At 36.8% G+C, this 14,006-nt stretch overlaps 1 protein-coding gene across 3 annotated transcripts in view; it reads right to left on the bottom strand.

The window, feature by feature from the left end:
• Positions 1–944: 944 nt before the first annotated feature.
• Positions 945–14,006, bottom strand: part of LOC106872675 (L-fucose kinase) — a 49,766-nt gene continuing 36,704 nt past the window's right edge. For all 3 annotated transcript variants that reach the window (XM_089364734.1, XM_089364733.1, XM_089364735.1), the window contains exons 22-28: positions 13,410–13,498; positions 12,394–12,531; positions 8,330–8,424; positions 5,569–5,787; positions 3,473–3,572; positions 1,866–2,089; positions 945–1,563 (exon numbers count right to left, since the gene is read on the bottom strand). In XM_089364734.1, the coding sequence (XP_089220860.1) occupies positions 1,501–1,563; positions 1,866–2,089; positions 3,473–3,572; positions 5,569–5,787; positions 8,330–8,424; positions 12,394–12,531; positions 13,410–13,498 (928 nt within the window). In that variant the 3' untranslated portion in view covers positions 945–1,500. The remainder of the gene's footprint in view (positions 1,564–1,865; positions 2,090–3,472; positions 3,573–5,568; positions 5,788–8,329; positions 8,425–12,393; positions 12,532–13,409; positions 13,499–14,006) is intronic.

The following is a 14,006-nucleotide window of genomic DNA, read 5'->3' on the forward strand; positions in this document are numbered from 1 at the left end:
GACATATATGCCATATTTTGGGGGATTTTTGCCCCTTCGTCACCAATCATTTAATCCATTAATCATCCTCAAACACAGTGTAAAGGTATTGGATATGCCAATTTACATATTAAACATTCCTGGAAGCTGGTACATAAATATTCTTCTCTAATCTAGGCACAAGGCCTGAAATTTTGAGGGAGGAGGCTAGTCGATTAGATTAACCCCAGTAAGCAACTGGTACTTAATTTATCGACCCCAAAAGGATGAAAGGCAAAGTCGGCCTCAGCAGAGTTTGAATTCGGAACAGAGACAAAATACGACTAAGCATTTTGCCTCTCTGCCTTAGTTTCTGAATGTGGTGTTGGCCTATAAAAACATTTAATAGACTTTATAGTTAATTACGGTTGCATAACAAAATACCACATACCTACAGATCATTAGTTGGTAATAGTGTCAGAGATGATGGTTCTTGGGAATTACCGTTGTGTGTGTGTGTATATATATATATATATATATATATACCTGTCAAGAGGTGGAAGGTTTGAATATTTTTGATAAGATCTGGCATCTTGGAATGTTGAAGCTAAAAGATAATGCATGATTAACTCAAAACAATGGATAAATTAACATTACACTCCACAGAATAATCTGAATGCTAAAGGGTTCAGGAAAACAAGAGTTGGGGTTGGGGTAGCAAACAACATGAACACACAGACATGTGTGCACTCAACGGGCTTCTTTGAGTGTTTGTCTTCCTAGTTCACTCATGAGGCCTTGCCTAGGGTGCCAAACACAAGACCACACAGTAGAGAAGCAAGCTTCTTGCATATACAGCCATGCTTGCACTTGTCTTCAAGATTCTGAAGAACTCCCCAAAAGGTTTGCTTCAGTAAACCAATGTATTGCAGTTGATTGGAATATTCATATTCATGTATATTATTCAATAATAATAACTAATTAAGAAAGATACAAATATATATTTTAATACTGTTTCCATCTTTAAAAAAATACAAATGCATCATTTAGATCTTCATTAAATTTGCTAATTAACATACTTCTGAAAAACTGAACATAATACATTAGCCAAATATTTTTCATTTTTAAATGTTAGTATTTGAAATTAAAACCACTGCCTTTCCAATGCAAGTAATTTATGTTAAATTATTGATTGCTGCGATTTATTTTTTTGCCAAGGAAAAGGGCTTGCTTCATTCTGCTTAACTGAATTGTTATATAAAAGTTGTTAAATTTCCCATTAAGTAATTAAAAACAAAAGTTGACAATGTTTGCCTAATTACTTAAAATTGTGATGTGAATCTCTAATTAGAGTCAGTATACAATTTTGATTACTAGACCCCCCCCCCCATCTTAAATCTTCACTTTCATTAACCTTAGTCTATTCTATAAAATAAGTCTTTTAGTAAAAGTTCTCATAAGAAATGATTTACAATAATCTAAAACCTAATAAATATAGGTTACTTATTGGTTATTTTCAAAATAAATATCCCATTTTTAAACTTAGTTAATAGTCATGCCAACTGGGTCAATAGCAGCTTCATACAGCACAGCACCGTCCAGGCCCTGGAAATAAAAGAAAAACAATCAGTTTATACCATCAACTAAGATATGAAGTGAATTAAGTTATTAGGATCATGCATGGTAAAAAATCATTCTTAACCCCTTTTCATAATGTAAAGTGAACCTTATTGACTTGTAAATGAATTTTTATTTAGCAATATAATTTTTACAGGAAGAAAAGAGAGAAAATTAAAGTCTGAAAGACGAAATTTTTGAGAAGAAAGAAATCCAGAATTACTTCAGCAAGGAAGTGAAGAGAAAAAGAAGTGGGAATGGGGAATTACATAATTAAAAAAATTGCTTACCTTTATTGAGGATATTATAGTTTGAAGTTGGCTTTTAATGCTGATATCCTTAAGAATTGCATAGAAAAATCCTCCTCCACCTGCTCCAGCTAAACTCATTCCATAGCTATATGGTCGCAGTATATCCATCAGTTCTTTCACAGCTGCTGGTTCACATCCAGGCGCCATGTTTTTCTTCAGTGTCCAGTATTTGTCTATGGATTGACCAACAGATTCCAAATCACCTTGAAAGAGTTTGAAACTTATGTATTGTAACAGAATATAACAAGATTGCGTTTTTAGTCATTTGTGGTCATGCTGGAGCACCACCTTGAAAGGTTTAGTTGAACAATTTGAACTTGGTATTTTACAAGTCTGTTGCTCTTTATCGGTTTCGGTTTCTTTTCCCAAAACTGCTCAGTTACAAGAACATAAAAAAAAAAAAAAAAAAAAAATCAACACAAGTTGTCTTAACATTGGAAGGAGTGAGAGCAAGCACACACTGGGCTTCTTTTAATTTCCATTTACCAAATCGACTCACAAGGATTGGGACAATGTGGGGCTGTACTAGAAGACGCTTGATGTACAGTGGAACTGAACCCAAGACCACAAGGTTGGGAAGCAAGCTTCTTAACCACACAGCCTTGCCTGCTGACAAGATTTCAAGAGGAAAAAAAAAATCAACAAGGAATGTAAACATCAATCACTGATTCACTCAAAATGGTGACAAGTGAAACCATGGGATGTCAATTTTTCATTTCCAGATTCATTTATAAGGGATTGGGAAGAGGCTATAAGTTGAAGACATTTGCTCAAGGTGCCGTGCAGTGGGACTAAACTTGGAACCTTGTGGTTGCAAAGTGAACTTTTCAACTACACAGCTATGGCTGTGCTCTGTATAAAACAAGCATAGGAAGATGAAGTGGTGTTTGTTTTTTTCATAATATTTTAATTGGGATTCTATGCAATCGGTTTAAGGTGATCTTTTTGTGCTGGAGGGAGAACATTTTCTTCATCTTGGCTGTGTTGTTGATGATGTCTTAGGGTGATATTTTTTGAGTTAATCTATAAATATCGCTTATCAATTGAAACATCATCATCGTCACTTAACATCCTTTTTTTTTTCCATGCCAAGCTAGAAGGCTGCACTGAACTTTACTTTTGGTATGGTTTTTACAGCTTGATGCTGTTTTGTAATGCCAACCAGCTTACAGAGTGTACTTGGTGCTTTTTTCATGCCACCAAGTACCTGCAAGGTGAGACCCCCCCCTCAACTGAACGGAGTAGAGTATTTAGGGATGTGAAAGTATGATAGTAGGGACATTAAAACAGGTCGTCTTGCCGAAGAGATGAATACATGGATTCTCCAACTAGAGAGACACAGAGATGGTAAGAATATATCTTCAAGGTACAAGATGACAATGGGAAAGGTGAGGAGGTAAGTGTGTTGAAGTATTGTATCAGCAACATATCTTAGATGAGGAAATAGCCTGAATAAACAAACATCAGTATAAACAGCTCTGCTCAGGAAAACACAAAGATGAAGTTTTAAATAAAAGCTCCATTGATCAAAGATCTTACAAGTTACTGCTACTTTTCAAGAAACCTGTATAAAACAAATAATATACCTTCGCTAAAGTGTGTGGCACAGTCATGAGCTAATTGTTTTAGATTATATATTGTTGAAACAATGCCAGGCTTGCGAGCGTACCATTCACGGAGAACATTCTGAAAATAAAATAAAAACTGTTAAACTTTCAGCTCTTTAGTATTCAAACCGGCCATCTCTGGCCAAAATATTTAACCTGCTTTATGTTCAAACTGGTCATTTCCCTAACTACTCTCTTCATAAACACACACCTTGTGAATGCCATCTCTTTCTATATGTTGTAGTTCAACAACATGAGACATGTACTCAATACAGGGAAGTTTTTATCATTGGTCCCCATCCCTATAACATCTGTAGCAAACAAAAACATGTGTTTGTATACATGTGAACTTCTGTGAAAGTGTTTGTGAGCATGTCTACAAAATATTTTCATTCAAATTAACAGCATGTGAACAAGAGATAAAACTTTAGCATCAGATCTGTTCATATTTAAAACACTCCCAATATCACCTTTGTTGTTTTGAGGACCATCACTCCATCTCCTACAGGTCATTGTCTCCTTCTCTGGGTAATTAGGGAAGGTACTGGATCTGTCTGACATTCACTCTCTTTCCCTCCAATTCACTACATGCTGCTCTGGTAACAAAGCTTGGCATTGTACTTGTCAGTTCCCTCTCCACCATCCTTATCTCTCTCTCTTTCTCCCTCATAAAATGCCTTTGTATAAAGAATAGCAACTAATCTATTTGTATTCAATACACCCAGCTTTTGTCTGCTGTCAGTCATCATCCCCTCACTCATGCCATTTGTTATTAACATCCATCACAGTCATTCTTTTCAATACCTATCTTTAATACTATTCATCACTCATTTTCTGGTACACATGCACCAGCAAACATGTAGCTGTCATCACTGTCTCTCTACCATCACTCCCTCTGAGTACTGTTTCTTTCAAAATTCTCTTCTCAACCACCTCTCAATTATTGTTCCTTCCTCATCCTAAAATAGTGAGGACCCTTTAGCCTAGTAGGGCAGAAGGTAACCTTACAAGTGCACCCAGTGGACTCTATGGAATTGTTGATGACAGGAATAGCATCTGCTTATAAGAAACTATGCCAAAATATATGATGCATGATTAAGACATTTCCTTCGTACAGACCATGATGAGCCATTCAATCCATGCCAATATAAAAAGAGGATGAGAAAATGATGATTGTAAAAGATTATAAGAGATGACTGATAGACCTTCATTTAATGTATCTAGGTTAACATAGACCTTTCTTTCAACTCTGTCTAAGCTCTATTTGGGTGAAAATTGCAAATCATCCAGGCTTTTGAATCATTGCCCATTACATGACTCTTAACTTCCACACAAATATACCTACACATGATACCTTTTCTCATTTAGAAGGATTGATGCAACAAGAATTAAGCCTTCATTTTGATTACAGTGCAACTTTATTGAGAAGAATTGAGGTTGACACTATTAACTGGGTCAGCTGTGTTGAATCAGGTTTTAACCTCAATAAATTGCAATAATAAGTGCACAGCCAAGGTTCCACTGCTATACAAGAGAAAACTCAGTCTCACTTTTCAAATTATACCCTATTGTCTTGAAGAGGTGGGCACATTAGATAATGTAGTCCTAGATATGCAACACTTAAAAGGATGGACTAATCAAAGCTTGAATGCCCTTAATCACTCTCTCCTTTTCTTGAGTGGCTTTGAACATGGGTCTTTCTCATTTAGGGCTCACTCACACTCAAAGCTAAATAATACTCAGACGCATATATATTTTTTGTAAACTCTTATTTCACATTAATGAATTGTGGTCTGTTCTATTCAGGGATCTGTATTTCAAATGCAATTTCATCCCGTTCTCTCCATCAGAAACAAGTTTAAATCTTTAATCCCAAACCATTAGAAGATAAAACTCCAGGCCTCAGGGTCCTGGGTTCAAATACATCCATGTGCTCATAAATAGGAGCCACTCTCTCAACAGTCTTTTATCCTTACAATAAAACCTTGAAAAAAAAAAAAGAAAAAAAAGCATTTTCAGATGGGGAAATCAGCAATGGTAATATTACAAAGAAGAGAATATTGAAAATACACAACCTGTAGTAAATTTCTGGCAAGCCTTGTTTTTCCAGAGTAAATGAGTACAAGTCTTTGGTTGAATAATTCCAGGATATCTGGAGTGACACTGATGTGTTTGTAATCAATAAACAATGGTATTTTAGCCAAAGAACTTCCCAGGGTTACACCACCTAACAAACCCCCAACTTGGTCCTGCCAGCCACCCCCAGTTGTCAGCAGTTGCTCCAGATAAAGGACCTAGAGAAAGAAAAAGAGTAATAATTGATTTATTTTGGAGAGGCACAAAAACCAAATTTCATAAGAGTGAATCAACAGAACCAACACCAGTATATTGCTGGTACTTAGTGTACATTTTGCCTCGAGAGAGACAACATCTTAACCCTTTAGCATACAGATTATTCTGTCAAATGTAATGTGAATTAATTCACATTGTTTTGAATTAATCAGACATTATCATGTAGTTTCAAGATTTCAATGATGTGATTGTATATTTTTAGAATGGCATTATAAGGTAGGTGTGAAAAGCCAGACCTGGCCAATTTGAACAAAAAAAAAAAAAAGAATGTTTGAGCTGGATATGGCCGTAGGATTTCTTATTTGTTTGTAATTCAACTGCTGTCAACATCTTCAAGGGTTTTAGTTGGACAAACCAACCCCAATACTTACTTCTAAAGTTTGGTTCTTATTCTATCAATCTTTCGTGCCAAACTGCTAAGTTACAGGGATGTAAACAAACCAGCACCAGTTAAGTGCTTGTGATGGACAAACACAAACACACACAAGGAGCAGGCTTCCACTTAGTTTCTGAATCCCAAACCATTCATAAGGCATTGGTTGGCCTGGGGCTATTACAGAGGACACTTTTTCAAGGTGCTGTGCAGTGGAACTGAACCTAAGAACGATGTGGTTTCAAAGTGAGTTTCTTAACCATACAGCCATTCCAACGCCTTCTTATTGATATTATATTATATATATTGTACATGAGAGATGTTTTATAAACACTGCAGCTGTGATTCATATTTGTCTAAAGACAACAAGGGATCCATTTAAGATTCAGCTGCCATACTGGTGAGTCAAGTGACTAAGTGCTCACGTCCTTATTTGACTCATACTTAATATATCTATTGTTATATTTTGGGATGGTCAGTTAGAAATTTTGTTCTTTTTCTTTTTGCTAAATGAACATCAGTCCTGATTTATTTTAGTATCCTTTGTTCTTAAATCTTTTGTCCATACATCCTGTGACCTATTCAGTAACTCTTCATCCCATGTGTCGGGGCCCACCCTATACAAAAACCTTGTAGAAAGTTGAAGTTATTCCACTCCAATTAAATCTGCCTTTTCTATTACGCTTCAACGACCTTACTGTCTGGAAGAGCCTGATCCCCCACCCCGCCTCAACTACATTAAATATTTGAACCAATCCTTCTCGACTTGTGGTCACTAACCAACAAGAGTTTAAGCTCCATAACAATATCAGCAAGCAATCCCTATCTTCCTACAGAGATGGGTTACAAAGATTTTGAGGGAGCGAGACGAGAGATTTACTCCTCTCCTCCTTCGACACCTAAGTAAAAATTAAATCAAACAAACGTCAAAATGCATCTCCACCAGATGATGTATTGCGTAGTTATCGCCCTTGATTTGTTCTCTCACTGTTTTAAAAAGTAAAGTGAAAAACGAATTGATATTGTTTGCTGAAGACAATGATGCTAAAAAACAACTACTATAATTTGCTCATAGTTATTGCATAATATATATATAAACAAAATAATCTATGAAATTATCCTGATTGATATCGTATTTTCTGGCATACAAGTCAAATTTTTGAGACCAAAATTTACAGACAAAAATGTTTAAATTGACTTAAACACCAAAAAGATTTTGGAGGCCCAAAAATTGTGAAACGCAGCAGAGTTTGGAAAGACAATGGTGCTTTTTATACTATGTTGACCTGTAGGCCAGAAAATATGGTATCGTATAACAAGCAAGTTATTGAATGGTTGAAAAAGTATAAATTTCTTTTCTTTTTGACTAAAAAAGAAAATTTTTAAAAGATTTCGTGCAGGGGTGGCTGTTGGTAAGAAGTTTGTTTCCCAACCCATGGTTCTGGGTTCAGTTCCAATGCATGATACCTTTCGGCAAGTGTCTTCTACTATAGCCTTGGGTTGACCTTGTGAATAGATTTGGTAGATGGAAACTGAAAGAAGCTTGATAACTGATTTTGGTTTGTTTACATCAGGGAGGCTGCACCAGGCTCCAATCTGATGTGGCAAGATTTCTACAGCTGGATACCCTTCGTAACGCCAACCACTCCGAGAATGTAATGGGTGCTTTTACACGACCACAGGAGCGAGTCAGGTGGCACTAGCATCAGTCATGCTCAAATGGTGCTTTTTACGTGCCCAGTCTGGCAGCAGTGGCATCGACCACTCTCTAATAGTGCTTTTTACGTGCCAGTCAGGCAGTACTCACACTGGTCATGCTCAAATGGTGCTCTTTTATGTGCCACTGTCATGGGTGCCAGTCAGGTGGCACTGGCATCGACTATACTTGAATGGTGCTTTTTATATCCCACTGTCATGGGTGCCAGTCAGGTGGCACTGGCACGACTATACTTGAATGGTGCTTTTTATGTGCCACTGGCATGGGTCCCCAGTCAGGCAGCACTGGCATTGGCTACAAAAACTAATTTGGTTGGGTGTAAGGGGGATACTCCAAACCATAATTATGCCAAAATTTATTTCTGCTAAGTATATTAAAATTGAATGATCCTCACCGAATGCAGTAAACTTTTAGCATCAATAACTTTTCCAGCAGCCGTTACAACAGCAGCAATAACAGCACCAGCTAAGATACTACTCGTGCCAAGACCTATGTTAAAAAACAAGAAAGAAATATCTCTTAGAAATTTCAACTGCAGCAATTTTGCAAACCAGATAAAATTAGAAGTTTAAATGTTTAGTTTAGCAGGATTTTAACGCTTTTGATACCAACCAGCCTGAGACCACCCTTGGTTCTATGATACAATTTTACCACTTTTACCTTTCTGATGCCAGTTTGGCTGAAGAAATCTCTAGCTCTGTAGTCTTATTTGAAAAAGTTCTGAATTAAAATCTTTCACCAAACCGTAGTCACAATTTATGTTCCTAACACTAGCTTAATAATAACTAAGTTATTTTGCTATATTCTTTGTTACATTTAAAATTAATTGAAAGAAACACAGAGCATCTCAAAATAAATATGGTAGCAAAAGGGTTAAAGTGATCTAAAAACAAAACAAAAACCTTTCATCAAAACCTCATGTTAATTTGTGTTCCAAATACCATCTTAATTCTTTAGTATTCAGATTATTCTATCAAATGTATCTTTTCTTCTCATCATCTTTTAATGTCCATTGTCCATGCTGGTGTGGGTTGGACAGTTTGATCAAGGCTAGTAAGCTGAGGAGTCATAGCTTCTATGGTTGGATGCCCTTCCTAATGTCAACCACTCCAAGAGTGTAATGGGTGCTTTTACGTGCCACCAGCACGGGTGCCAGTTGTGTGCCACCAATATCTGCCATGACTGTGATTTCACTTGGCTTGATGGATCTTCTCAGGCATGGCATATTGCCAAAGGCCTCAGTCATTTATCATTGCCTCTGTGAGGCCCCAATGCTTAAAAGGTGCTTTTTACATGCTACAGGCACAGGTGCCACTTATGCTCATTATTCACATTACTTTGAATTTATCCTGCACTATCTCACAGCCTTAAGATTTCAGTTATATGGCTGTATATTTTTTAGACTAACAATGTGGGGCAGGTGTGAGAAGCAGGATCTGGCCAGTCTGAACATAAAACAGGTAGAGTATTTTGGCTACACATGACTGGTTTAAATGCTAAAGGGTTAATAACGACAAAGTTATTTTACTAAGTTCTTTATTAAGTTTGTAATTAATTAAAATAAAGGTAGCATGTTTCAACAGAAATACAGTAACAAAAGGGATAATCAGTGTCTGTCACTGACTGTGTTTTCTTAATTTCTAATGAGCAGCAATTACTTTCATTGCTGTATATTCCGAGAAGTTAAGTGAGAACTGCACACCCACCAATGCTGGTAAATTTACCATGTAATAATCTGTTCATGTATTATCATGACATAATTTGTTTTCCAATCTAATAATGCACACTCAGAAACAAAGATTAAGACAAATTGTAGTTATAGAAATAGCTTAACATTTATGTTTATTTTTGAGAGAGAGCAGTGAGGCAAACATGATGGCACATGTCACTAACGTTGCTCAGATTAATAAAGGAGATTCACATGAATCTGCAGTGACTCATCAAAGTAATCTCTTTGTGAATGTTCAACTTTCTATACAACAGCAAAAATCTCCTTTCAGTCACATCATCATCAGTCATTAACGTCTACATTCCATGCTGGCATGGGTTAGACGGCTGGATAGAATCTGGTGTGTTCAAGGACTGCATGGAGCTTCAATGTCTGTTTTAGCAAGGTTTTTTACAGCTGGATGCCCTTTCTAATGCCAACCACTTTACAGTGTGCTTTTTCCATACCATCTGTACTATGGAGATTGCCATGCAGGGACCTTTTCTGTGCCTCTCTCTCACAGAAATTCTCAAGCATAAAGCTGAACCTGTGTTTGTGTGAGAGAGAGATTCAGCTTTATGTTGGGGAATATCTATGAGAGAGATGCACAGAACAGGTCCTTGCTGAGGGATCTGCATGGCGACTCACATCTATTGGGATGGGAGAGAGAGAGAGAAAGGGAGAGAAAAAAAAACTGATCAGTAGGCTGGTCAAGACATAAATAATGGCAAAAAAAAAAGAAAAAAAAGAGTCCAGATGGCCCCATAAGTCACAGGCTGAGAAGATGGAGTAGGTGGGTCATAATAAACAAAAAGAAAAGAAAAAAGAAAAAATGAACATCTTGGATGAAGCGATTCAAGATTAACACCATATACATCAGCATATAAAGGTGGGCCTTTTTTTATTCCCAAATATTACAACAAAAAGTTATTTTGCATCTAACGTGACAGTATTACGGATGAGACACTCAGTATATGATGAAACGTATTGGATTTATTTCTCCATAAAACATACTTGTAAAGTGTGTGTGTGTTTGTGTGTAGGGGGTCTTATATGCCAGTACATACAGTATATCTGAAAAAGCAGGAGATGGTCACAGCAGGAAGTGGGTCACTGCTGACCAGAGTTTCTGTACAGCATCCACAGGAACATAGATTAAAATGCGCTGGTTACATCCATCATCAATACTATCAGACAAGAATACAAAGCACTTAAATGATGCAATCAGTAATTCATATTAATCCAGGAGGAGGCAAGTTGATTATATTGACCCCCAATTGTCAACTGGTACTCATTTTATTGACCCTGAAAGGATGAAAGGCAAAGCAAAAAAAGTGACGGAAGAAATGTCAGACATTTTGTCTTGACGTGCTCCTGATTCTGTCAGGTCAACATTTTCATCCATATTGGTTTCAAATTATGGCACAAGGCCAGCAAGTTCGTGAGGGGGGGGGGGAGATTAAGTCGATTATATAGGACCCCCCCTACCCCAGTGCTCAACTGGTACTTATTTTATCGACCCTGAAAGGACGAAAGACAAAGTCAACCTCAGCAGAATTTGAGCTCAGAACGTCAAGACGCACAAAATAACATTAAGTATTTTGCTTGGCGTGCTAACGATTCTGCTAGTTCACCACCTTCACTCATATTAATAGCACGATCAAAATGATGTCACGATATTTATCAGTTTCGATAATAACGTTTATTTAAAGCCAGAAAATGGAGTTGTATTAAAGGGAAACAACTCCTTCAGAAAACGTAAATTGATGTCTTTGTGTTTTAAAACCACATATTTTAGAAAAGGACGACCAGCAGGTAATATCGAGCCAAGAACTCGACAGGTACTTTATTTTATCCATGCCAGAAATACGAAAGGGGAAAAGTCGACTTTGGTAAGCTATAAAGGGTCACAATTAAATAGTGCAAAGCATTTGAAATGATACAACTCTATCACTATCATTCATTTACTTGTTTCAGGCATTAGAGTGTGACCATGCTGGGACACTGCCTTGAATAATTTTACTTGAACGGATATACCCCACCTCGATACTTATTTTTAAGGCTGGTATTTAGTATATCAGTCACTTTTGCCGAACTGCTAAGTTAAAGGGATGTAAACACACCAACACCAGTTGTTAAATGGTGGGGAAGAGCAAAGATACACACACACACACACACACACACACGACAGGCTTCTTTCAGTTTCTGTCTATCAAATCCACTCACGAAGGTTTGGTCTGCTTGAGGCTATAGTAGAAGACATTTATTTGTCCAAGGTGCCACGCTGTGAGACTGAACCTGGGAACAAAATGGTTGAGAAGCAAATTTTTTACCACACAGCCATACACTTGTGCCTATTAAATATTATTAACCATCTAAATGTAAATTTCATCAGATTCAAAAATGACAAGACTGCAGGTGGGTTTGAACCATAAAACTATCAATTGCCAGATGACTGTGATACGAATTACATACACTACAGTTATCATTACATTTTTTTTTCTTTACAAAGTGTATGTGTGTGTGTGAGTGCATGCGTGTATGAGTGCGTATGAGTGCATGTGTATTTGTGTGTATGTGTGCGTATGAGTGCATGCATATTTGTGTTATGTGTGTGCGAGAGTGCAAGAGTGTATGTGTGCGAGAGTGTGTGTGTGTGCGAGAGTGTGTGTGTGTGCGTGCGAGTGTGCATCATATAACACAAATATGCATATGATGCGTGTGTGAGTGTGTCTTAGTATTTTACTTACCAGATCCTTGAGGAAGATCTGACCAAGAATGAATTTCAAAACCGCCTTTATATTTAGAAATTAACTGATCTTTGAGAGACATGGGTGATGAAAGGCATATAAGATTCACAGAAAGGAAAGCTGCTTTGATAAGAGCACCTGTAAATATTAAAAACAGTCTTCTTGGTAAATTGAAGTCTACATGTTGATTGAAATGATAAACAGAAGTTTGTTAACTTATAACACAGGGTCATTTAACATCAAAATAATTTTATTCTTCTCAATATCAACTGGTGTACACTTATTTAAAACTATTTACTGATTTTCAACACACTCTATTACATATGATGGGTTAGTCCATATTACTCTATGAGGAACATAGGGCCAGTTTCTTGGTTTCTCTGGCATATACAAGGGGGTGCTGAAAAGATCCTGACTTTAAGGGTATAGTGAAAGGCCTGGCTGGAGGCCCAATCTCCCAAGTTCTTTTACAGAGTTTAGAAAAACTGAAAGATGGCTGCAATAAGTGTATAAATCTCAGAAGGGTATTTGTTGAATAAAGTCATAACCAACTGATCCTCCTGTATTTTCTTTTACCCAAAGCTAGGAACTTTCCCCTCATGTATTACTCACTGGATGGGGCTCTGGTCTACTGCAAGATTACTTACTTATTACATAAGTGACAACATTCCTCCCTGGATAAGGTGCCAATCAATTGCAGGGTTAGCTTCCCAGCTTGTGCTGGAACTTATCTACAGCTGAGTGAACTGAAGCAATGCGAAATGAAATATTTTGCTCAAGAACACAGGGCCCTGCCCAGTTCAAGATTATTTACAATACCCTCCCATATCTTTCATTAAATGTTACATTGCATGAAACATTTGGTGTTGCGGTCAGTTTTGCTTGCATGAGTTTATCTGTTTTCAAACAAGGCAATAAACCCCCACCCCCAGTCTATCAAGCAATGGACAGCCTGGACATGATTACACGAAGAGGAAGTGGAAACAAATGACACTGAAGTTATTAAATTATATTACCTTGAGCATGCGGATTAAAATAATCCTCCAGCTGGTTTAGCTCTTCAATGACTAGATGGACATTATCGTATACAATGACAATCTGAGGACTACACAAAAGGAAAAAAGAGTAAAAAGAAAACAGAATTAAAATAATCTGTAAATTGCTTGTTTTCCAATAAAATATTACATTGTATATTTTATTAACATCTATCTTCTGTGAAAATTTCACAATTCTAATGCAAGCAAAAATCTATTTTCTCTCGAGGGTACCTCCATCTTAAAAATTCTGACCATCATCATTAATTAAATCAATTTAAAAAAAAAAAAAACAAACTTCATTTTAATGAAAAATAAATATTCTTGCCCTTTTCACACAAACTTTTTGTTTCTTTTACATGTCAGCATGTTTTAAAACCAAACTAAGGAAGCTTCCTCATGGTCACTTAAGCTGCTAGAAATATCATCAAAATCTCTCTCAAACCACACCCTACCAACTTAAAAAGGATACACTGGACAATGTGGTTCATGATATACAAAAAAGTCATGATGGTCACAGCAGGAGTGCTTCTAATCATAGATCTGTTAGATGAGAGTTTAACCTTTGGTGGAGCTAAA

The sequence above is a fragment of the Octopus bimaculoides genome, chromosome 16 (genome assembly GCF_046866305.1).
Source record: "Octopus bimaculoides isolate indiv1 chromosome 16, ASM4686630v1, whole genome shotgun sequence".
NCBI classification, from domain to species: domain Eukaryota; kingdom Metazoa; phylum Mollusca; class Cephalopoda; order Octopoda; family Octopodidae; genus Octopus; species Octopus bimaculoides.